The following is a 25,122-nucleotide window of genomic DNA, read 5'->3' on the forward strand; positions in this document are numbered from 1 at the left end:
GTACCTGTTACCATTCTCCTGCCGGCAGGTCCTTCTCAGTCTCAGTGAATCAGTTAAACCTAGGACTCTCAGTAAAGTTCCAGGTTGTCCTGCTGATGAAATTATTGTAATCGTTCTGAAAATCACTGCATCTCTCTATGTTGTTTATTCCCTCAAACACATGAACATCCAGGCTGTGTGTGTGTGTGTCTCTCTCTCTTCACTCAGGCTTTCTGTGCTGGACCATCAGCCTCCCTGAAACCTCTCTCTCTCTCTCCTCTGTCTATCAGTGCCTCATTACAGGTATTTTGGATCTGCCTCCTCCATGTCTCTCTCTCCCTCTCTGTATTTGTGTCCTTCTCCTGGTTGTGTGAATGATGCGCATGGTTTTGCCTCTTGTGTGTCTCTGTGTAGTCTGTCCTCTTTCAAGGTCTTCATGATGGAGAGGAGGTCGTCTGACTCTGGACTATTGGTGGCACCTGGAAGATGCTCCATGTTCTCCAAGACCATTTCCTTCATTAATGTTCACAATCTATAATGCCTGGGAGTATGGATGCTGTCACAGCCTCCAGTTCCAGAGCGAGCGCAGAACTAGGTGGGAAAAGGAATCAATTAAGCAAAAGCAGAGATGGTCCAAATTCAAATGAACAATTTCATGGATGAAACCAGAGGAGTTGGATCCCTCACTCTAGCCATAACCCCAGCCCAACTCCAGGAGGAGGAGGAGGAGGCCTCATTCCTCAGCCATCTGACCACAGGCAGAATACTGGAAGGGTTTGGACTCAGCCTGTTGTCCTACAGCTAGAGGAAGGTGGTGAAATCAAGCAGTATATGATGGCAATTGAGACATCTTGCAGCAAAAAAACAATGGATTCCATAGCAAAGGACGACTGGACTCCTCCTATCTCAGTAGGAGGGCCCAGAGTGCCCATGTGCCCATCTTTTTCATATATGAAATAAAAGAGGTATATGATGTAAAACCCCCTGTGAACTGTACAACCAGTTCACTGACTTGTACCAGAAATGGATTTGTTCGGAGGAAAAGCCCAAAGTGCAGGCTGTGGAAATCTTCTCTCTTGAGCGGTTTTACAGATGTCTGTCACCAGAGTTAAGGGTGTGGGTCCAGAAACATGCACCAGAGTGCAGAAAGATGGTCAGCTTGTGGAGACCTTCCTAGCCACCAGACAGGTACCTAACACCACAGCACGAGGTAAGTAAGTGAGCAAGGATAAACAGGAGGCAGAGTCAGGAAGAGGTCAGTGGTCAGCAACAGGAAGGAGAACCAGGCAAAATGAGGGTGAAGGAGAAGGAAAAGGCAAAGTCCACACAAAAAGGTAAGTTAGACTGGAAAACTTCAGCTTAGTGGGATGGCACAATGAACAACCTGGCAGAGTGGAAATGGATCCGTTCTGTAAAGTAACAGCTAACTAACAGCAGCACTTTGAGGGCCCCCCTCAGTGTATTAAGGCTTTAAAACTGAGACAGCATTTAGACCAGGGTTGAGAAATAAAGTCTGGTGAAATACATCTAACATTTAACTGAAAAAGTAAACCATTAAAATCAATAAAAAGGCTGTTTGTTTTTTGTGTGTGGGTGGGGAGGGGGTTGGCGGGGGCAAGGACCAGATTGCTAGAATCCTGGCTACGGCCCTGTTCAAGGGCAGCTACGTGGTTGGACTGGAGCCGACCTGCGGTCTGCTCTCTCTGCCCGTCCTCCTGTCTTTTCTCCGCCCTCTTTTGTTTATAAATGAACCGAGCAGCAATCCCGTCCCTGTCGGCGGGGTGAAGCACAGGCAGTCAGCCGCCTGCTTGAATGGACGCTACATGGCGGAGCTAGGCGGCGAGCAGACGCGGTCCATCCGGTCCTGTTTCCCAGCATTGTAAAAGTTCTGTGTCTTTTAGCTCTATGTCTCCGGGTTCAGAGTTGAAAGGGACAGTTTAACTTTAACGCTACAAGGGTGGAAACTGCTGTGTGAAATGATCCGCGAGTGAGGAACTCGAGATGAGCCGACGCACAACAGGTAGGAGAGACAAGTGCAGCTGTGCAACACGGTCTGAACCCGCAGGGACCAGCGTGGACAAAAACTTCGTATTTGACTCATGAAGTTCGTATAAATGTAAAAAAACAAAAACCAAAAACTTGGTGGCGTATGGGTGTTCATCACTCTGCGGGCTCCTGCCCATCAGACGCCCTTTTGAAAGGCGGGGAGGAATTTGCTGGATGGCGTCCTTCAGGGCGCACACAGTCAGGGGCCGTCCTTTCAATAAGAAAAAAAAAAAAAAAAAATAATAATAATCATTTCCTCCAAATCTTTCAGACGCCCAGGGGTCGGTGCAGGAGTGTGTCCCCTCCCCGCTGCTGCAGCTGCCTGCGGATCATGTGCTCAGCTCTGGAGCTGTGTTGTTCCCCGGTAGATATGAATCCACACCACTGTGCCCTGTCCAACACGGTTTCACATGTTCAACACAGTAAATGTGGTTTATACTGCAGCCAGTGACATGCTGAAAACGTTCCTGGACCGAATATTAACACGTAGACAATGATCATCTAACAGTTTTCAGTTGTGTTGACAATAAGAGAAAAAGACCAAAACCTTTTGTATGAAACACCAGTGCATGTGCCAGACCAGAAATAACTTTACTCACTAACGTATTTCATGTACAGATTCCAGTTATTTCCTGCCATGAACCCTGTGAACTTCAGGCAGTTTGTGTGTTACCTGTCTGTCCAGGTGCTTTTGATCAACATGGCTGCCCCTTGGTCGTGTTCCCGGTGGACGGACAAGCCAAACTCTCCTCAGAACTCAGCAAAGCAGAAGTGGTGGACTTCATAAATTACTTTCTGTGTCTGCACAAGTATGTGGAGTCAGATTGGCCTCTGTGTGTGTGTGTGTGTGTGTGTGTGAGAGAGAGAGAGAGAGAACTCGATGTACTGATGGGTGGTTTGTTCTCAACAGTAAGAAGCAGGAGAAGGAGAGCTTGGTGACGGCGGTGGCTGACCTGAGGCAGGCCTCGCTCCCTACGATCAGGTTCATCGCTGAGACTCTGCTTCTGCTCGAGGTAATGTCATGGCGGAGAGCACCATGTGCTGCTGCTGCTGCTGCTGTGGATACTGGCCTGCAGCATGTTTCCAGTGATGGTTTCTGATGAAAGTTTCTGGTGAAAGCTGCTCATCCTGCCCATCAAAAGCTCACATGTTGTCACCTTGATTTTTGGTTTGCCGCCATGCTGTGCAACCCCCTGTACTACATGCACAGTGTCTCTCTCTGACCTTTGCCAGCTTGGTCCTGCTTGACCCATTGATTTCACTTTGGAATAAAGTGACTGATGGTCAGGCTTTCACCTTTACCATTAATGCACAGCCACAAGCATGAGCTAGGACAAGATCAGTCATCCCCATGCTTTAAAATGGAAAGATGTGCTTAGTGGAAATGCTACAGCAACACTGTATTAATTGAGAAATGTTTCTCACTTCAGTCTTGTCATGTGGAGGCCCCATATCAGTCTAAATGTTAATAAAGAGGTATTTTTAAATGGCTGTCACACAGTGGGATTGCACATCACTGCCTTTTATAATACATAAACTTAAAGCTGCACTGGGTAACCTACCCCACCTACAACATTTTTACTTCACTTTCCCAAACTTAACAGCAGGGACGGCTCACTCACTGCTGGATGTTGCTCAGTTTTTGATTTGTCATTTCCTGTGGGTGGAGCAAAGCCCATCTCCAACACGAGAATTTTAATGTGGGCTCAGAAGATTGTCCCCATCCTGAAGAGACTCTTTTTTTTTTTTTTTTTTCCTCTGCTGCAGAAAATATGACTTGCATTGTCTTAAAGTGTTGTTTGAGTTCACTTCAGAAACGTTTAAGTACAGAGCTCAACATGTGATTGGCCTCTGGACTAGCAGAGCTTTTCTTAGAGCATAAACTTATGCAACATTGGTCCTGTTGATTCTGAGAGCTGTAGCCTGAATCGATATTCAAAGTACAGTTCTATGTGCGTCATTTCTGTGGCGGCCATAGTGGAATTCCTCTGTGTGTATCGGAGGGGAGGGGGGGGGGGCGGGGGGGATCACATGCATGACTGGTCACATGTTGGGTTATTTAATAGAAAAACCTCAGTGAAATGACATTAAATGAGAACAGTTATGTGGGGGATGCTGCACCTTTTGTGTTTAGCAGATCAACTGTTCTCCCAAAAAAAAAGTTTTCATAAACTTTTTATAGTTTCTGTGGTCTTAGCTGCTGGCCTGATGTCAACATGCATACTGACATGTTGACACATTTTATTTTGTAATTACAAACTGCTGTGATAGGGGGGGAAAAAAACCTCACACATAATTGCTATAAATCTTAATTTCAACTTGTGGTGATCTGCTGGAACTTAATGTGATTTTTAGTTCGTCTCACTTTTGATTTTTCTGTGAAAGATGCTTTCATTAACAACATTTTATTTTGTGTGTGTGTGCGTTTGTGGTAACAACCAACCAGACACAGGTGACGGCTCTGACGCCGTCCTCCCCCCGACAGGTTTACCTGGTCGTAGGTGAAGTGGCCACAGTTAGAATCGCGGGTCACTGAACACCAACCCAAAATCTTTGCAAGACCAAGTCTGAGAAAATATTTCCTGCTGATGTCAGGACTCACCTGGGCTGGGATTAGAAGGCTACAGTTTCTTTGGAGATCTGGAGTTTGAAGGATTTATTACGGATATCATTTATCAAGTATATGTCATTAATCTTAATTCCTCTGCTGACCTTTCTTTTCTAGCTGGACAAGCGGACAGTCCACAGTGTTTACATAATCCAGCCCAAAAAGAAGGATGGTGTCAAGCTTCTGCTGAAGCTCCTAACTCCAGCGAAGTCTCACGCTGCCTCGTTCAAGGTGAACGAAACGGTTCATTCTGTATCCACCTCTGTTTTTAGACCCGACCTCCGTGACTGACACGGAGTTCATCTTTTGCAGAAAGTCCTCTTGAAAGAAGTTTCAGAGCTCTCCAACTACATCGACCGCAGCCAGCTGATGGCGTCGCTGGGCGGTTACCTCATTTACTGTCACCAGAGCTGGGTCGCCTTCATTAAGGTAACGTAATGTATATTTTGGAAAATATTATTATTAATATTCTGTTGCTCTTCCGTGAAAACTGTAAGTGTGTAGCAGCTAAGGCCATAAAAATAGCTTTATTATAGAGTTATCTTTGACTTAACTGTCGCTAGCTCACAGGTTGGAGTTAATTATTCCACTGTTTAGTTTCTAGATATCAGGCCCCAGTGGAAACGGCTCCAATATTAACTTCATTGCTCACAAATAACAATCTACAGTTCTACAACTTGTACTGAAATCTACCACATAGATAATGATGGATGATGGATTCAAAGTCTGATTCAAAACAAAACCTCTGAAGGGGTCTTATGATCCATCAGAGGGATTAAACACAAAGTAACATTGTCCCGGCTCTCCTCAGCCTACTGTAGCAGTGTGCGCGCACACACTTCTACACACTCAGTTATTCTGCTTACGTCTGAAGTAGCACGCAAATATACTCTGTTTATCTGATGTACAATACTACAGCCCCAAATATTTATTCCAACTCGGTATTGGCTCTTTGTGATGGAGAGCGTGCGCGGGCTGGCTCGGTCAGGGGGGATGTTTTTATTAGTGAATCCATTCATTAGATCCGTCCAAGTGGCCCGCGTCTATTGTTTTGTTTCCGTGGTGAATCTTGTGCAAATGCCTCGTGTAATCAGCTGACCTGATTAGCAAGTGAAAGGAGCCCCTTCTTTCCATTAGATTATACATTCAGCCATTTCAGCTGGGGCATTTGGCCATGATGACAGGATTCATTAACCATCCCAGCTCTGTGCCTATAGGAGACCTATTTAGGATGCAACTACACAATCCTCCTCTAGATCTACATTTAGATCAGGGGTATTGAGCAATTACAGCAACTTCCGTCAAGTTAGTCCATCGTCAGCTTGGTTTGGTGACTCTGACCTTGTATCAAATTTAACATCTTGGTCTTCTTATGATTTTAAAGTTTTAATCTCTGGCTCTGTGCTGCTGCTCCCTGCAGGAGATCGATGCGTTTGTGCAGGAGTTCCTGTCCGTGGTCCAGCGGCTGCCCTCATCCATCTCCACCCTGCAGGCTCTGTCCAGGCTGCCGCTGCCCACCACCTTCGAAGAGCTCCAGCGCTTCTGCTCCACCAACGAGGCCAAGTTCCAGCAGCTCAGGAGGTCAGGCTCACAGCTGCTCTTCTACTCCTTCTACAAGCCAGCTTTTGGTTCATCGCTTTTGCTGTCCTCCCTCTATTTGATATGTGTATATATGTACAGTATATGTGTAACTGTAGCAAAAAAAAAAAGAACACAGACGAGGTGGGGTATTCCACATTAGCACCAGATTTCAGTACCAGAAAGACCTGTTTTTTTTTTTTTTTCAGAGCCTTACTTTGAGAAACGACAACGTTTTTCTTACATTAAATTGTGTCTAAACACAACACACAAGTTTTTGAGATTTCCTGTTATAGATGCCATTTGTGTCTTTACCAAAAAGGTACTGAGGTTGAATAACTAGTCCATGGAAACTATTTATTTATAGAGCTTTTCTAGTCTTATTGGCTACTCAAAGAGCTTTACAGTACAAGTCACATTCACCCATTCACACAAACACACACACACTAATGGGCACATCGGGGTGCCAAGGACACTTCAACACATGGACTGGAGGAGCCAGGGATTGAACCCTTCTGATTAGGGGACCCACTCCACCTCCTGAGCCACAGCGAACTTGAATCCTCACGTGAACACAAACTTATTCAGAGCATTGCAGAGTATTGAACCAAGGACCAGATAATATTTTCTTTTCCCCATGGCATTTATATAATTTTGTACTGTGTGTTGCGGGTGTGCAGGGAGCTGGGGCTGGATGAGCTGCTGAGGCACTGTGAGAGTGTGGTGGAGAAGCTGCGTTACCCTGAGAAGGAGCCCTGCTACCAGGCGATGGCGGGCACCGCCCTCTTCACCCACACCACCTTCGATATGCTCCAGAACCACAGCAGGTACTGCAGACAGCCACTTCCGTTACAGGAAAGAGAAACCTTTATCTAAATCCTCGGTAACAACATTCCCCTTGCATACCATGCAACAATGTTGCAATGGTGCCGTGTTGCACAAGAGCTTCAGCCCCAGTCGTTCTACTAATAAGGTTTTTGTAGGATGAAGAATGTCTCTGTTCATCTAAAGAATCAAACCTGAGAGATTATGGCAATTAAACTCTCCAAACAGCTTACAGTATTTATGTACCAGCTTTCAGTTAAATGTCCTTTTTTTTTTTTTTTTATGTCTTCTCCAGAATAACTGCAGCTGTGGAGAAAGTGGAGCTGCTGTGGCAGCAGACCTTTTCTCAGGCCCGTCTGCAGCTGCAGGTGTTCCAGCTGCGAGAAGATGCACTGCAGGTGAGACCGCTAAACCCAGGCAGCTGATACCTTAAAGTTTGCTGTGACAAATGCTTGTGCAGTACGATCGTCTGAGACCTTTAAAACGTCTTGGTGGATAAATAGCTGTGGTTAAAATGTCAGACGATGTTCACTGAACGTGTTTGCTTGTGTTCACAGATCACAGACCAGATCGAAGCCTTTCTTCAAGAGAAGCTCCAGCCGTACAAAATAGAGATCGCCAAGGACGCTGCAAAGGCGCAGATGCTGGTGTCTCACTTTGAGGCGTCCATTCACACTCCTGCCGTGGTACTGACTCAGCTGATGTGTTCTGTTTCTTTACTTTGTGTAACACTACTATAACTTTGTTATAGTAGCTGCTGTGTGGTGTGGCCTCAACCAGACTATACTGTGCTTCAGATGTTCACTATTGCCATTCTTATCCTGTCAGGCTCTTGTTCGCTGTGCTGAGGACGTGATCCACACGTTAGCAGAGATCCTGCGGGTTGACAGTCAGATCAGGGAGCACTGGGTTCCTGATCTGGAGAGACTGAAGGAGAAACTCCACTCTGCGGTGCACTTCATTCTCCAAACCCTCAGAGCAGTGTCCAACTACCATCGCTACTTCAACAAGGCAATTTCTCCGCTGTAGTCCAGAGATCGCTGGTCAACGATTTGAATTATGTATTGATCACATGATCAATCATTTTGAAGACGTATCTCCAAATCCTATCATGCCATCAGAATTGAAGCAGTAAAAGCAGATGAAGTGTGAGCTTAGAAAAGAAGTGGTGTTAAAAACTGAAAGCAGGTGAACTGTCAGTGATAAGAGACGAGACTTGTATTGTGTACAGTGCAGGCTAAAGCTCTGTGAATAGTTGGCACACAACATATCACGAACCTCTCAATTGTTCCCCCTACAGGCTAACACCTGGTACAGCCTGGTTCTCTGTGAGAACTTCCTCCAGGAGCTGCTGTCGGGTGTTCACGCAGACGGTGTCCCCCCACAGCAGCAGAGGAGGAAGTGGGGGACGATCCCCGCGTGGAGGCACAAACTCTCCACTTTCCTAAAGAAGAATCCCCCGCCAGATATGGAGGAGCTGCTTCATCTGGCTCATCTGTCTAAAGTCGTCCCAGATGATGTGATCCAGAAGGAGGGACAGCAGATGTCTCAGCGGTGAGAGAGAATCAAGCATATAAAGAGAAGCATATGGCAGCGTCTGTATGGCTGAATGAAACACAGCTGGGAAGCAAGTGTTTTTAACTCCAACAGGACTTAAACAACGTAGCCAGGGTGAACTTTAAAAGAAATAAAAAGGGATTTTATTTATTGTGCTAGAAAAATAAATCCTCCCACACTCAAAAACAGAAGACATTACATTCTGTTTATATGCAAACGTATCGTTTTCTAGCTTTATATATTTATTTATTTCCCTCTGCCTTTCTTCTGCCTTTCCACTGTATCACCCATCCTTTTTATTCATCAGGTGCATGACCCTGAGGAAACTTCTGATCTCTTCGGGCCCCGTGGCTGTGGGTCACCTTCAGCTGGCTTTACAGTGGCAGTATGAGCTGTTGCGGAGCGGTCGTGTCGATCAGTCCTCTGCCGACGGTGCTGCACACAGAACCACCACGGATGTTCAAGACAGCCCTTCAGAGTCCAACCTGACTAAATGTGAAAGTGGTAAGGAAGCGGTACCTGTTCTTGGAACGTCTCCTTCTGCTGCAGTTCCTGGGATGGTGTCCGCTGAGGGAAAACCCCCCTCTCTCAGCTCATTCGACTCGGGCTTTGATGGAGCTGGGAGCAGCCAGCTGGAGGCCTGGGGAGGGAGGGAAGGCGTGGAAGGTCTGTCTAGATTACCTGCGCCCAGGGACTCTGTGAGACCTGCCACGACTCATCCTCAAATCCACGAAGAGAATATCTCCAGTGTTTCCGATCCCGAGGATCACAGGGAGGAGTTTGACCTTGGCTCTGTGGGGGAGTCCTCCAGAGCCAGCATCCAGATCATCCCTAAAGTAACCAAGGATTCCCTCAACTTTGAGATCAAAGTGAAGCGCTCAGCCGCGCTGCCTAATAATCCTTGGCTCAGCTTGCCGGTAGACGATCTGGAAAACTCGTACACTGTCACCATCACGCGCAGTCCCACGCCACAGAGGACAGATCTGCAATTCAACAGTCCCTCAGACACCAACGCCAACCACTCCAGCAGGTCTCGAGGTCAGCCCACAAAGGCCGAGGTGTCGAGCAGCGTTCAGCCCAGTGGGCCACACAGCAGTGACTGGATACCACATTCACAAAGCAGCTTTGAGGATCCTGAGTTAAGTCCCATCCGCAACATACTCTCCAGCACTATTACAGACGGAAGAGACGTGTCCAGCTGCACCACGGAGGGGATTCCTACTCTGCTCTGGGATTCTTATGACCTCCATGACCAGACTCGGGAAGCTGTGGATGGGTAATGCTTCTGATCCCATTAAATATAATATATAAAGTGTTGCTACACCTCAAGCTTTTGGCTGATTAGAGCTCTTCTCAAGTCTTTTGTGGTGGTGGACAGACTGTTTGATTGAAGTGTCCCTCCCTGTCCTGTCAGCTTCACTGCACCTGTTTACACTGAAGAGTCTGGTGACCTCACACGCAGAGCATTGGTCTAATCAGCCAAAATAACCGGAAATACCTGTGTACCGGGGCGTGCAGGGCTTTTAACTCTGAGTTGGCCTGTCTTGCTTTTTTCCTCCTCTAGTTTGATTGGTATCTCCCAAAAGGACTGGGATGAGAAGGAGCAGGAGGGTTTGAGGGAGGTGGAGAAGATGCTAGGCAGAACTGATGAAATACTGGAGGTGAGAGACACACCATTTGAGTAAGAGGGTGGATGAAGTGCTGCAAAAAGAGATGATTTTAACTGATGGAATCTGTCACGTCAGCGCAAGTCAATACGGCCTGATCAGCAGTCTAATGTCTGACTCTGCAGGAAGAAGAAAACGTCCTGGCTCAGGAGGCTGTGCTGGACGCCCTGCTGAGGTCAGAGGACAGGCACAATCAGTGGCCACCGTGGGACAGTGAGCATGGAGTGGTATGTTAGTCACAGATCAAATCAAGGATGTAGATTATTATGTAAGGAAGATGACCTACATCATAACCCTTACGCTGACCAAAACCTGAGCCAAGTCTTAACCCTCCAACAGCCATTTAAAAGTGTGTCAGAAAGTGAGGACGGACCAAAATGTCCTCACTCCATAAGATCTATGCTTTCTGTGGTCCTCACAAAGATAGATGTACAAGTACACACACATACTGTAAATACTGTATATAATTAATATTATTTTTGTATATTGATAATGGGGAACAGTTTGTTTATACTATTATATTATTATCATCATGTTTGTTTACTTGTGTTTCTTTTTAAAGATGTCATCCAGTGAGTTGGCTGAAGCTGGTGTTCTTGGCCTTGAAGACAACCTTGACCCTTCAGAATACGACAACCTCAGTGAACCCAGATCAACTGGATCTGCAAGTGAAACTAAGGCTTCTGAAGATGACGGGCCCTGCACTGAAGCTGCAACAGAAGGAGAGACCGCAGCAGTTCATCACAGCAGACCGGACCTGCTGACCGAGCTAAGGACGGTCCACATTCTGGACGAGCTGATCATGGAGGAGAAACTGAAGATCCATGAGCTCCGGCAGTGTGAAGAAGTCCCCGACAAAGAACTCTCTGGGAACAAACCTTCAGACGCAAACAGATCATCAAGTACGGGCAAAGAGAGGGAGGCTTTCAGGCTACAGCTGGAAAAGGAGAAAAGGGAGGTGGAGAACCTTGAGAAGAGTTTGGACAAAGCTCTTAAAGTGAAGAAGCACAAGGACGGAGCTCGAAAGGTTGTGACGTGTTCCATAATGGACAAGGCTAGAATGGAGAGTGAGGAGGACCGAGCTCTGTGTGAAGAGCTTTTATCAGAGGGCTGTAACAGACCTCAGAGAACACGTTCCCCTTCTTTGGACCAGAATGAGGATACATGTAAGACTGAAAATATTCAAGCAGATCTGGTCCCTGGTGTTCCTGAAGAGGCTCCACCACATGACAGCGAGCCTCAGTGTCCAGAGCTGACTTACTCTGAGGCTGATCCATCTGGATGTAATAGAAGTACCTTCAATAATATCTCTGATTTGAGGCAACCTGCTGAAGAGTCGGGAATCCGACCTCAGGAATGTGTTTATGGGGAAGAATTAGACAGATCTGGGGAAAATGCTAACATATGCAAACCAGAAGCTTCTTTAACCCCTGGAATGAGGCTGGATGATCAAGTATTTGACTCGGGAGGAAACTCACTCCTTCCTCCTGTGCCAATGCCAAGAAAAGCTTCACTTCCTGTGAACGACAACAACCTTACAGAACACGAAAGTCCTCATTCCACAGAGCGGCTGAATTCAGCTCCGTCGTTATTAGGTCAAGATCCTGGTTTTGTGCAACTTGAAGATGAATCGCTTGAAGCGGCGCCAGAGAATGTGACTCCAGCCGTCAGTCACAACCTTCTCAATCCCCACGTAAAGGAACACAGCAGCAGCAATAACAACAACAATAACAACCCAGAGAAATGCAGGCTGTCATCAGACCAGTCATCTGATGCAACCTTTAAAACTGAAGAGGATGGATCAGGGGAACCTGCATGTTTACTACACACAGATTCACACCCAGCAGAGGAAATCCAGACTTTATCTCCTGCACATGAGTTAGCACCTCAGCTGGCTCCTGACCAGCCTCTGGAGTTTGACCCTGGTAGAGGAGATGAGCTGAATGAAGACTTGCCTGATGGACCCCTGAGCTCTGAGGTCTTGAGGATATCTGGCTCCAGGTCACCTGGGATTCAGGCCCAGCTCAACATCAACACCACAGAGGTACAAGTATGTAGTGGAATACATGGATCAGACACTTTTTAAGTTGGGTTCTCTGTGAGACCATTAGTTGACCATTAGAAAGTGGAGATCAGTCCGATGGAGCCGGATGGATGTTTTTGATTTGATTTGATTTATTTTATTCTAATGGATTTCTTTTTTTTTTTTTTCACTGTTTGATTGCAGATGATGGATTTTAAGACACCCATAGTATTGGACACTGGGTCTGGTTTGATGAAAGCAGGATTTTCAGATCAGGACTATCCAAACATTATATTCCCAACAATAATTGGAATGCCAAAATATGAGGTAAGGCTGCATTCTCGTTTCATTTATTCACCCAGAGTTTCAGAGGCATTTTTTTTTGTAGCGTGGCTTTGCTTCTTGCAAACCTGTGTGATTCGACGTTTGTTCTTTCTTTTGTCTTATGAAAGGAAATCATGAATGGTAACCTTGAAAGAGAGACCTACATCGGACATGAGGCTCAACACATGAGAGGGGTCCTGGCTCTGAAGCATCCCATAAAGAACGGGATCGTTCGGAACTGGGATGAAATGGAAAAGGTAAGGTGGAATTCAACTACAGAGCGTCCAACAGTCTTTGTAAATGATCAGAATGAAGAACAGGATGATTAGCAGCCTTCCTCGCTCTCTTCCTCTCTTTCACTTTATATAGATGCACACACACACACACACACACACACACCCATGTTTCTATGGTGTACAATTGTGTGCCCTTTAATGCACAGGAGACCTCTGTGATGTTGGTGTACTGTTGTAAAAGGCTTGGCCCTGCTGGAGAACTAGCACAGTGACTGTAATACTGCCAGTCAGTTTCCTTGACTAGCTTAAAACCTCGGGTGTAGGTTTGGGTTTGGACAGTAATGTCAAAGTGCTGTCCGATGTCCGATGATTTCACCGTTTTTATTGTGTTATTGGTTAGATCGATCTGTGCAGCGTTACCAGATTTGTGTGTTTTCTACAAAGCCCTGGTGATTATGATGAGGAGGGAGAGACAGGAATATGGGGGATACTTGCGTATGATTTGGCAACCCTCAGTTTCAAAGTGAATTAAGCTCTGCTGACCACCATTCTGGTGAATCTGAAACTACAAAACTACGAATCTGGTTCTACAAATCTACAGATTCTCAGGTAAAAACCTACAGACTTTTATACAATTACTTTCCTGTAACATTTTCTGGACAATCTATCACATTAGTTTGTAATATACATTTTAATCTTAGATTTACATTCATTTAGAATATGTTTAAAATGAGAAAATTCATGATACAGGTATGGTTTCAGGCAGGTTATATCAGCAGATACATATTCAACAAATGTGTTCACATGCACATGAATGAAAGGTCTACCAAAGAAAAAAAAAAAAACAAAAACCCAAACCTACACCCACTGATGAGTGTTTGGCTTTCAGATTTGGCATCACACGTTCCAGCAGCTGGGTGTGGATCCAGAGGATCACCCTGTTCTGCTGACGGAGGCAGCCATGAACCCCACAGCCAACCGGCAGCGCATGGTGGAGATCATGTTCGAGTGTTTCAGCGTTCCCCTCACCTACGTGGCCATGCAGGCAGTGCTGGCACTTTACGCTGCAGGCAGATCCACTGGTAATTTGGTCACTTAATCATTTAGCTTTCACATTGTGTCTATGTGTGTTTGCTATCAGATTTTTTGGGGGGAAAAAAAAAAATGAACACATTGTTCCGTGTAGGAGTGGTGTTTGACTCTGGAGATGGAGTGAGCCACAGTGTGCCTGTATTTGAGGGATACTCTCTGCCTCACGCAGTGCAGCGCTTCCCTCTGGCTGGTGTGGATGTTACAATGCAGCTTAAAAAGGTACTGAGCGACACATTGTTTGTTCTTTTCACGTTGTATAGGCAGTGCTGTGAATAACACGGTGAGAGGATTTATCTGTGTAAAGAATAAGGCTGGTGATACATAGTTTTTTCTTGTCTCCCAACAAGTAGGATCCTATTACTCGGTGAGTAGTCGAGCTCTGGACATGGAATTTCTTCCATGTGCAAAGACTAAGTGAATTTTCATGTGCTTCAAGCTTCTGCAGGAACAGGGGGTGAGCATGCGCACCACAGCGGAGATGGAGATAGTGAGGGAGATGAAGGAGAAGTGCTGCTGTGTGGCTCTCAACTACGAGGCCGAGCTCACTCAGGGGGGAGCTCCCTGCAGGGAGATGCATTACACCATGCCAGACGGGCAGATGGTCACCCTCACCACAGAGCGCTTCAGGTAACTGCACATCATGTCCGGGTTTACAGGGACACTCAGTCCACAGAAATAAATACAGGCACAAAAAAATTTGACAGTACAAACTCAGAGGATGCTGCGTTGTTACCGCTTGCAGACTGACAGCTGATCCAGCTGTGCAGTCGGCAGATAAAACGAGGAAAGGTGAGGAAAAGATGTCTCCTTTCTGTAAAAACGTTTCCTCGGTTACTCTCTCCTCGTATCTTTTTCTTGCATCTCATTCTTGTGTCTTACATGTAAGACGTAAGTGATTAAGACAAATGAGAAACCGTTTAGGACAAATGAGAAGCACCCTTAGTCTTATTGAATAATGTTTAATACCCACCTCAGACCCAGAGTACCACAGAGACTTTTCTCTGTCTCTTTTTAGAGCTGTCTCTTCAGGTGGGGCAGCTACCTTTCATAGCTGTCTACTGTTAAATGAATGAGTGTAAACACCCCCCCCCCCCCCCTCCCATTCATCCAGGGCCCCTGAGATTCTGTTTAAGCCGGAGCTGATTGGACATGAACATTACGGGATGCACGAGAGCGTTTTCAAGTCAGTCCTCAGCTCGGACATCGACCTGCGGCGCTGCTTACTGGGAAACATTGTACTGTCAGGTAAGAGTTAGTCTCTGTCTCAAAGATGAACTCCAGCTGTGCCTGTATGCTGTATGCTAGTGTTATTCCAGTTCATGCTATGATCTTTACTGAATTTTTATTTTTTTTTATTTTTTTTTCTTGCTCCAGGAGGGAACACTCTGCTGCCTGGCCTTCCTGAGCGGCTCCAGGCTGAAATCAAAGGCCTGGCACCAGCTGACACGGGGGAGGCTGTTCGCGTCACCAGCCCCAAAGACAGAGACTTCTCAGTGTGGAGCGGAGGAGCAGTGCTGGCCAACCTGCCCACCTTCAGCTCCGCGTGGATCAGGCGGGAAGAATACGAGGAGTTCGGCCCTCAAATCGTCTTCAGGAAGTGTTTCTGAGACAGACCGCTGTAAAGTCTGTGTAACGTACCACTTAAATGAATTGAAACCAAGTGCAATATACACATATCTCTCATGCAGTGCCATGGGTTTGTCTGAGCCATTTGAACCTCTTTTATGTGTCTCATGTATGGAGTCAGTTTTACCCTTGTCATCAGTGTGGATCTTGACCTGTGTGCTCAGATTTGACTCCAGCGGGTCCCTGTTCACCTGCTGCTTGCTTTATGCCTTAATCTGTTGAGATCCACCTATATGGCAAGGGTGAAACTGACCTTATCGCACCTCAAGAACCTTTTAACTGTCTTAACTTTCCCATTCTGGGGAATGTATTTCTGTGTCCTGAGAATTGAGAGTGTAAATATTATTGTCTGTGGTTAAGGGACTAGAATTGAAGCTGGCCTTTGATTAACCGATGTCTGCCCACTTTGTTTTCAGAGTGAGCAGTCGAGGGACACGTGGAGGAAACTCACTGTGCTGACTCCAAATTTAAATATTCATCTAATATCAAATAACTGTATTTATACAACAATTTAAAGTAAATTTGGTATAAGAAATGAGATTTTTATGTGTTAGACATGGTGAAAGTTGCGTTCATTTTTAAACGTCCAACTGGATTTTTTTTTTTTTATTATAACAGCACTGACTGATCTTAATGACGGGGCATTAAGGACACTGTTCAGGAAAAAAAAAGAGCGTCATTTTAGGACTTCTTTGTCAGCAAAATATTTTTTTCTAAAAATATTACAACTTTTTCCTTAAAATTACATTTTAGTCATAACATTACACCATTTTTCTTATTATTTTCACTATTGTAATGTTGACTTTTTTCCTTGTAATTATGATTTTTTTTTAGTCATAAATTTTTTCCCTCTAAATATTATGACTTTTTTCCCCAAAATATTCCTATTTTTTACTCATAGAACTTTTTGTCATAACATTACAACTTAAAATAAAAATAATAAGACTTATTCAGTAATATTATGACTTTCTTGGAACATTACAACTTTTTTCATTTCTTCTTTTTCACAGAATTGCCTGTTCATTCTTGAGCTCTTGTGTTTTTCCTAACAGTGGCCCTAATAGTCAAACAGTCAAGTCAAAAGCAAAAGATTACAGTACATGGATGTTTGCTGTTGTTGCAGTAATGTGACCCCCCCCCCCCCCACACACACACACACACATGTTGGCTTCTCCACCTGAGTCAGCTTCTCGTTAGTGAAGGTTTGTATGTAGTTGGTCAGAATGAAGTCAAAGTCCATGGTGAACAGAGTGAAGTGCAGTACTGGTCTGGTAATGCCCATCACCTTATTTCAGATGATGTTAAATGCTACTGCTGCAGGTACAGTGTTTGTCTGCTGTCTAAAGTTCTCTTTAATTATTGAGTGCAGTGTTTAGCCACAGTTTGTGTTTTTTTTTGTTTTTTTTGTATATCTTCTCATCTGAGAACGTTGGTTGTGTGGGATTTGAAACACCAGTAGCACAGTAGCGTTTATTTTTGGAAAGGTGTTCCAATGGTGCCAAAACTGCCGCCTCATCTTGTCACTGTGAATTCTGAAAAACCTTTCGTCAACCCTGTGTATTTATACTTTTTCTTTTTGCATGAAATTATGTGCTGCATGTACTTTAGTTGCACCTTTTCTTTGCATGTACTCCTTTGGCTGCATGTGTTTCTTCACTTTTTTTCCCTTGTCATCTGCCTCTATAAAGGCATGGGGTTGTCATGTGACCTAAAGCTCAGCTCTGAAGTGGAGATCACAGTGAAATGTGACTGTGAGAACTCCAGTGTGAGTGTGTGAGGCAGAAATGAGCGGCTCAGTCTGCCTTTGTTTACTGGGATCAGGTGTTTTTACCTGCCACAGCAAATGTACTGCAACCGTCTGGACTGAGTCTAAGCAAGTTTTCAGCTAAACCATGGTATTTATGTCATGTTTGTTTTTATAATAAATATTTTAATCGTTATGTTTTGTGTGGGCTCTTTTGGTCATTTCTTTGAGTAGTTTCCACTGCAGCATTCACTGGCCTGAATAAGGAGGAAATAAATGGCAAGTAGCTGTTAGAAGAATTTTTATTAATCCATTCATCATTGGATATAATGATCCCATTCCTGCTCACTGCATTTAAGCAATGAAGAACTGCACAATTCAAATGCCTTCTCTGAATATTTGGCTTAAAATGCTTCTCTCTGACTCACAAGCTCAGTGTAAGTAATCTGTATAAAATAAAAAAACAACTTTAAAGTTTAAATCAAGTCTCGGTACAGCACAGTACTCTTATTATTATTCCATTAATATATTTAATATTTTATTTGAATATATTTTATTTTTATATTTTATGTATATAACAAATCCTGGAGTCTTTCTAAAATATATATGCCTGTGTTTATAATTAGTTTCTGTGCTTCCATCTAATTCTAATGTGTAATTCTCCACCTCCTTCCAGCAGCTACAGAAGTGTCTTGCTTTAATGGTAGCGCCCTCTAGCGGACACGTCACCTTCACCTTTTACCATGGCAACCAGTCATCAACAGGCCGTTGAAGGCTGCAGTTCGCTGTGTGCTGTATCAGTGGTTAAGAGAAGATTTGGATACTTCCTGTCGGTAGAAATGTCTCGCTCTCACGCGGAAAGTGTGATTAAAAGCATCATCCGTGAAATAGTGCAGGAGTGTGCGGTGAGAGGGCATGCTGTGTCGGACACTTTGGTGGCTTTCATGGTCAGTAAACCCGAATTAATGTGCTGTCTGTAAACCTAGCTAGCTAACTGACGCTAGATGTTAATGCTCCATGGTTCACACGCGCGCTGTAAAGACATAGAGTAATAGGTTATGATACATAACTGATAGTCAAGAAATCCTTTTCAGAACTTCTTGGGATTAAAATATGGTGCTGTGCTTGTTGAACCCGGACTGACTGACTGTAAGCTCCGTTAAAAAAAATTTTTTTTTTTTCTTTTGAAATATCCTCAGGTGAAAGCTGTTGTGCTGGACCCAAGAAATGGGTTTAATGTTGACCGAACACTGACCAAACAAGATGTCCAAAAACTTCAGGAAGTAAGGTCCCCCCCCCCCCCACCTAAATACTCTGACCAAAAGCCACACATAAAATTTAACTTTTATTAAACTATTAAATAGTTTTAAAAAATGAACATTCATGGTATTCAGTTAACTGCTGAACAGTATTAACTGTAAATTTTATGTTGCACTTTACTGTTAGTCAAATAGTGTTTTGATTGTAAAATCCCTTGCACTGATAAAAGTCCCAGTCCCCCCCCCCAAAAAAAGAAATAAAATAAAATAAATAAAAAACCTCAGCCCTGTTTCTAATCTCCATCTGCAATATTTCTTCTAGCTGTGTCTGGATAAACTCATGGAAAAGTGCAGCCCATCCCTTGACACCATCAAAATGCAGGTGTATTTTGATATGAATTATACGTCCCGACGTAAGTAATGAAACCTGCATGTCCATTCCTGTCTTTGATTTCAGATTTCTTTTGAGTCTGAGTTATGTTGTCACATTAATTAAAGCAAAGAACTCCTGAGGTTTTTTTTTATATAAATATATTTTTTATGGATTTTTTATGGGTTTTTTTTTTCCTTATATTTTTCAGGACTCTGAGGGCCTGACACAGTTATTTTCTTTATCAATCAGTCTTTTTTTAGGTATTGATTAACTGTTTAACATTCTGTTTTTTTATGTTAAATAGTGAGAAGTGTCCACCACAAATTCCCAGACCTCCAGGTGTAAAGTCTTTTTTTCCTAACCAACAGTGCAAAACCCATAAACAATAAATCTTTTTTTTTCCATTATCTGTTGATTGATCAGTGGATTAATTGCCTGATTGTTTTAGCACTGCTTTCATCAGCTCCTAAAGTAGATTCTTTCCATTGTTCAGGGTAGATCATGAAAAATCATCATTTCATCATCACCTTTTAATTTAAACTGTCGAGAAAGATATAGTAGCATTGGTCCTGTTTTTATCCTGTAACATTAAACCCTTAAAATGAAATTTAATCCCAGTTTAAATGATTGAATCACTAATCTATTTCAGTCTAACAGCCTAAATCAATGAGCTGTAGACAGACTCACAGAACGATTTTTAGAACTAACAAACTGCAGCATATGATACACATTTTAGTGTTTTTACCCGACTGGCTGTTCATTTTCCACCTGATTTGAAATTTTTGTGGTCAGCGTTATAAGTACTACGTGTTCACACAAATGAGTACAAAAAAATTCTGTTATTAATCAGGTACTTTGCGTGTTTGTGCAGGTGAGTTTCTTGGGGAAATCCATCGGGTGCTGGAGTCCAGGCTCAGTCCAGTGAGCAGAGAGATCACTGACAGCAGAGTGAAAACACGGGAAGAATTAGATGCTCTGTACCGGAAAATCGTCACTTACATCCTGCTGCGCTCTGACATGGGCTCACCCACAGATGTCAACGCTGTTCGAGAAGCTACAGGTTTCACTCGAACTTTCTTTCTTTCACTGTTTCTAGGGAACTACTGTCATTAGAATTACACTGACAACTCTGAGTAGGAATGTAGGATAAAGGGCGATGCCACCAAAATTTAGCATTTGTGGTTGAATGGGAACCAATCCCTGCACATACTTTTAGCCACACAGTACACATTGTTATAAAGATGTGAATAATAAGTCATGATTTCTGTCTGTTCCAGCTGCCCTGCAGAGCGTCTTCCCTCAGACTGAACTGGGAGCCTTCATGGTGCTCTTAAAGAGGGATAAGGAGCAGCAACTCAATGAGCTCACCATGATTGTCACAGGGATCCGGCTCTTCAACAAAGCCAGCAAGAAGGGAGAGGAGACGGACCTTCATGAACTAAGTACAGTACATCAAGAGCACTGTGCTCACTGATCAGGAAAGTGCTATACATATGAAGTTTCTGTGTAAACAGACCACCTGATCAGATCACTGGGGATTAATCAGAAACAGGGATTGTCTTACACCCTGCTGACTGAGCAGGTCTACAGTCATCAGTCAGGTTAGCAGCCTTCAGTGTGCAGCTCAGGTTGTGGATCGTTATGTACCCATAGTGGAGAAGAGCTGTTAGCATCTCTACGACATGAGAATCCAGTTTAAAGCAACAACACATATCTGTGTCTTCACCTACATCATCAGGTTAGCTTATCTTCATTGATGCTACATGTAATAATTATAATACTTCCTTTCACGTTGCCTCTGCAGTGCCTGCGGCTCTTAATGAAGTTCTTCCAGTCATCAGTAAAAGTATCGAGAAGGAGCTGAGTGTCTCGCAGAGTTTGGCATGGAAGTACACAGCTGTGCTGGAGAAGCTGACAGACTCTGAGAGTCAGCCTGAAGCATGCGACGTGCCCAGCGTCTTACTCCGACAGGCTCTCTACAACGTCAGACAGCATGAAGTTTTCCTCAAAATGTTACTGGTGAGCTAACAGTAGCTGGTGATTATAGTTTTTGAGAACTGTAGTATTTTCATATATCAGTTTCCAGTATAATCAACACCCACTTTTTTTTTCGCAGCTTATTAAGTAAAAGAGAACAGGAGAAGTCATGTGTTATGTCCCTGAGTGAAATGCAGGTGTTTTTCTGTTATCACCAGGCTGATGCACGTTTATGTGCCAAGCATGTGGAGTTCCTGCAGGTGGAGCTCTCATCACAGATGAAGCTGCTGAAAGAAACGGTGCAGTCAAAGACAGCTGTACCCACTGTGAAGGTTTTTGTAAGTGTCTTGGTCATTGGTAATATGATGCTGTCGCTGTTATTGTGACCTGTCATGTCATCTCTTGAAGGAAGAATTCCACATTTTGAGGAAATTCACATATTAGCAACATTTTATTTGTTTCTGATATTTTTTTAGTTATTGTTTCTCCAGTATTTTTTTTTTACCAGTTGTGAAACATTACATATAACATAAATAAATAAATAAATAATTGCCTTTTTTTTGGTTATTTGCACAACTTCAGTTTTGCCATGTTTCATGTTCATGTTGTCTTTCAGCCACTGTTCAAGGCCCTGTCAAAGCTTTGGTCTGGACTTGGGGATGAGGCTGAGCTGCTGAACATCCTCAGTAACGTTGTGCTCAATCTGCAGCCCTTCCTCGCCTCGCAGGCCAAAATCTTTTCTCAAGCTTATCTGGATGGCCTGCTGGAGGCGTCAGAGGTGAAGACAGACGAACAGAGAATGGCTGAGTCTTCGGGTATGGCTGACGTCACCAACAGACCATCATCATGTCAGCCTCTAAAGTGGTTTTACATGTTGAACTTAAAAGCAGCTGTTTTTCTTCATTATGTGTTTTAGGTGAATGTATTGTTCCAGCTGAGATGAAGACACAGGAGTGGCTTCTGCCTGAACAAACAGTCAGTTTTAATGATTTGGTGCTACAATATAATGGAGTCTGTGGCTACACACTTGTGAACAGAGATGGGCTTCTTCTTCCAGGTACAGTTCTCATTATACACCAGTATCAGAAAGAGTATTTGGATGTTTCTTCTTTGTTAGATTCTGACTGGCCACCTGAAGGTGGGGCTTGCATCCCACTGCCTCCTCCATCTCCATCCATCCAGTTTTTCCGGATTCAGGTTGCAGTGTCAGCAGGTTGAGAGGCAGCTCAGATCCAGAGATCCAGCTCTTACTGAGGGATCCTGAGGTGTTCTCAGGCCAGAAGGGACTTATAATCCTTCCGGTGTCTGGGTCTACCATGGTGTCTCCTCATGCTTCATGCTTTCCAGCTGGGGGAAAGACAGAAGGCACACAAATTAGATGCCAGAACCACCTTAATGGACACATTTCAGTGTAAAGCTGCAGAAAAGAACGAAGACAATTCATTTTTGACACTTGTACAGATGATCTCATTCGGTTGGAGGTTGGAACCTAGACTGAGAGGTACATTGAACTTTGCCTTGAAGCTTAGCTCCCTGTTCATCCCTACAGTCAAGTACAAGCCTGCATTGCTGCGCCATCTGTCAATGTCCTGGATCATGTTACCCTCACATGACTCCAAGATACTTCAGGCAGTGAAAGGGGCAGTCCACCATTTTCAGGCAGGGTATGATACCTGCAGACTGCAGAAATGAAATCAGACACTCTTTGTCCACACAGTTAATGATACAGATGTGGTTCATGCTGTACACTTTCAGACAGTCTGTCCCTCAAGGCATTTATGGTAAAGGCTACAAAACGATGGGCATCCTTAATCTAGTCTGTATTTTGAATATTGGACACTTCTGTTGCAGGTAATCCACACATCGGGGTCCTGAAACACAAAGAAAAGCTCTACGTTTTTAGCTCTAAAAAGGCTGCCCTGAAATTTGCCTCCTGTCCAGACGACTTCATTGCAGAGGTTGCAGAAAAAGCGAAGCTCTCCCCTGAACTCATTCACCTCCTCAAACTCCACCAACAGTTCTCCACTGCCAGTCCATACTCTGAGGTGAGCAGTGTTCCCTGGGAAAACATTTCATTAAAGCCACTACTGGTAGGATTTCACAATTTGTCACTTTATCGTGATGTGGTGATAGTGACAGTGGTTTTTGACTTGTGTTTTTGCAGATACAGCCAGGAGAGAATTCACTGGTAAAGCCCATCGGTAAGTGTGAGAGCAGCACCCAGACTGACACGCACCCGGTGGAGACAAACATTGTCAAGTCATACGAGTGGAATGAGTGGGAGCTGCGACGAAAAGCTATCAAACTGGTGAGCCTGAGGAATTCACAAGATGCCGTTTTTGCCCACACTCGCTGTGTAGTTTTGGAAAGAGCTGTTTCCATCTCTGGTATCAAACCACATCCAGTATAATTAGGCAGGAGTTCAGACCGTGAAAAAAACCTGGTTCAGCTGAGGTAAACTCGTGACTGTTTACCTCATGATGGACATGACAAAAGATGAAACAGTTGTCATGGTGATAACTCTCCAGAGCTGTAAAATCCTGTCTGTTTTAGTGTGTGATAAGCCTTTAAATGCATTAATCTGTTATTCCAGTGGGACTTCTCTGACCATGTTTCAGGATTCACAGGTCCCTTAAACAGCTTCATTGTTTTAATTCAGAGTCGATTTAGGTCTAAACCCCAGATGTAGTTCATTGAAACTATATTAAGTTTAAAAAAAAAAAAAACTGTAAACATCTGTTTCGGCTCTGACATTAAGAAGCTTATTCATTTAAAGACAAATGTTTTGTATTTCATAATCCCAGGCTGACCTTCTGACCAAAGTGACGCAATCAACGCAGACTGACCTGAGCCACATGAGGCGGGAAAACGTCACTCAGACCTGGCTGCCCAAGGACGCTGCCTGTCAAAGCAAGACAGATGGTGAGAGCAGTGTGCCCAAGCCTCAGATCTACCTGGCAGGTCTGAGGGGACAAAGAGACGGACACTTTGTCAAAACAAACCTGACCAGGTCTGTGGATGAATAATCAAGGTGTTCAAAAAACAAAGTTTGCTGAGTAAAATAAAAGCCTATGTTTCCCATGTCATTGTTTTTTATTATTCTGCTCTTGTGTTACTTGTATATAGTATGTATGCTGGTCTTTAGTATGACATAGTATGTGAACTTTGTGTATCCAAGAAGTGCTGGCATGTACACGAGATTAGCAAGAACCTCTGAGTAATGTCATGAGCTTACTGGACATACTCAACTGCCCCATAATGCATTGCATGGGCAGTGTCTCCCCCCCCCCAAATCTCTGAAATAGTCACAGCAGATTTACAAAGAAGCTTTATTGAAATAAACTGACCACATGTTAGAAAACAACATGGTTACAGTCTCTCCTGAAGAAAAAAATCAGACTTGATGAAGAGACATATTAACAGCTGTTGTCAGAGTCGCTGTTGGTTGGTGTGAAATGCATTCTGGGATTTTGGCTGTGTGCTCAATGAGTAGGTCCTATGCAGTAATTTTTGTAATATTTTTAGACCTATAGTGTTTTGGTGAAAAAAAAAAAAAAAAAAAACCAATGTAAACAGTATTGCTTGGCTTGGACTTTGACTAAGGACAGGTCATATTGTGATAGTTATTGTGTCAAGCTGATCTGTGAGAAACTGTTCAAGCTGTGCTGACACGGTGCAGACTCATTTTTTGTTGTGTTGAGCCAATCAGTTTATTGCAAGGATTTGGTTAAGCTTTGGAAGTTACCAATCAGGACCACATCAGTACACAGTAGACTGACATTTCTCACACAGAGATTATTGTTTGTGGGCAGGCTATTTTGAAAGTAGACTGTCACAGATTTAGGCCTTGTGCTGGTGGCAAAGTTTCCTGTAAACTAATAATGAGTCTGCAGGACTCTGGCCTCAGAGGGAGACCTACATTTACGCTGTGTGTGTGTATATATAGCACCTTCCACAATCAAAATTGTCTCAAAGCGCTTTACAGAGACCCAGAGTCTGACCCCAGAGCAAGCACTTAAGGCGACAGTGGCAAGGAAAAGCTCCCTTTTAACAGGAAGAAACCTTGAGCAGAACCCGATTCATATGGGGGACCCTCCTGCCGATGGCCGGGCTGGGTGAAAGGAGGAAAAGGAGGAAGGTTCCTTTAATTCCAATGACATGTTCCAATCTTTCCAATAAGATACTACGATCAATAGTGTCAAATGCAG

At 43.9% G+C, this 25,122-nt stretch overlaps 2 protein-coding genes across 2 annotated transcripts; both read left to right on the plus strand.

Moving 5' to 3' along the window:
* The first annotated feature begins 1,765 nt into the window (after window positions 1–1,765).
* LOC121199473 lies at window positions 1,766–16,250 on the plus strand. Its single transcript, XM_041064194.1, has 23 exons — window positions 1,766–1,999; window positions 2,297–2,389; window positions 2,711–2,834; window positions 2,936–3,038; window positions 4,751–4,864; window positions 4,946–5,062; window positions 6,054–6,214; window positions 6,892–7,038; window positions 7,332–7,434; window positions 7,594–7,722; window positions 7,865–8,047; window positions 8,337–8,590; window positions 8,901–9,869; window positions 10,158–10,254; window positions 10,386–10,487; window positions 10,823–12,304; window positions 12,488–12,610; window positions 12,736–12,864; window positions 13,733–13,925; window positions 14,030–14,154; window positions 14,372–14,562; window positions 15,047–15,180; window positions 15,310–16,250. The coding sequence occupies exons 1-23, from the start codon at window positions 1,981–1,983 to the stop codon at window positions 15,540–15,542; spliced, it is 5,325 nt and encodes a 1,774-aa protein (XP_040920128.1). The 5' UTR covers window positions 1,766–1,980; the 3' UTR covers window positions 15,543–16,250.
* Window positions 16,251–18,144: 1,894 nt separating this feature from the next.
* On the plus strand, window positions 18,145–23,940 carry cfap206 (cilia and flagella associated protein 206). Its single transcript, XM_041064722.1, has 12 exons — window positions 18,145–18,252; window positions 18,505–18,588; window positions 18,887–18,977; window positions 19,809–19,997; window positions 20,215–20,379; window positions 20,742–20,956; window positions 21,133–21,252; window positions 21,531–21,729; window positions 21,831–21,971; window positions 22,766–22,959; window positions 23,079–23,222; window positions 23,719–23,940. The coding sequence occupies exons 1-12, from the start codon at window positions 18,145–18,147 to the stop codon at window positions 23,938–23,940; spliced, it is 1,872 nt and encodes a 623-aa protein (XP_040920656.1).
* Window positions 23,941–25,122: the final 1,182 nt, after the last annotated feature.

Source organism: Toxotes jaculatrix, chromosome 19 (assembly GCF_017976425.1).
Source record: "Toxotes jaculatrix isolate fToxJac2 chromosome 19, fToxJac2.pri, whole genome shotgun sequence".
Lineage (NCBI taxonomy): Eukaryota > Metazoa > Chordata > Actinopteri > Toxotidae > Toxotes > Toxotes jaculatrix.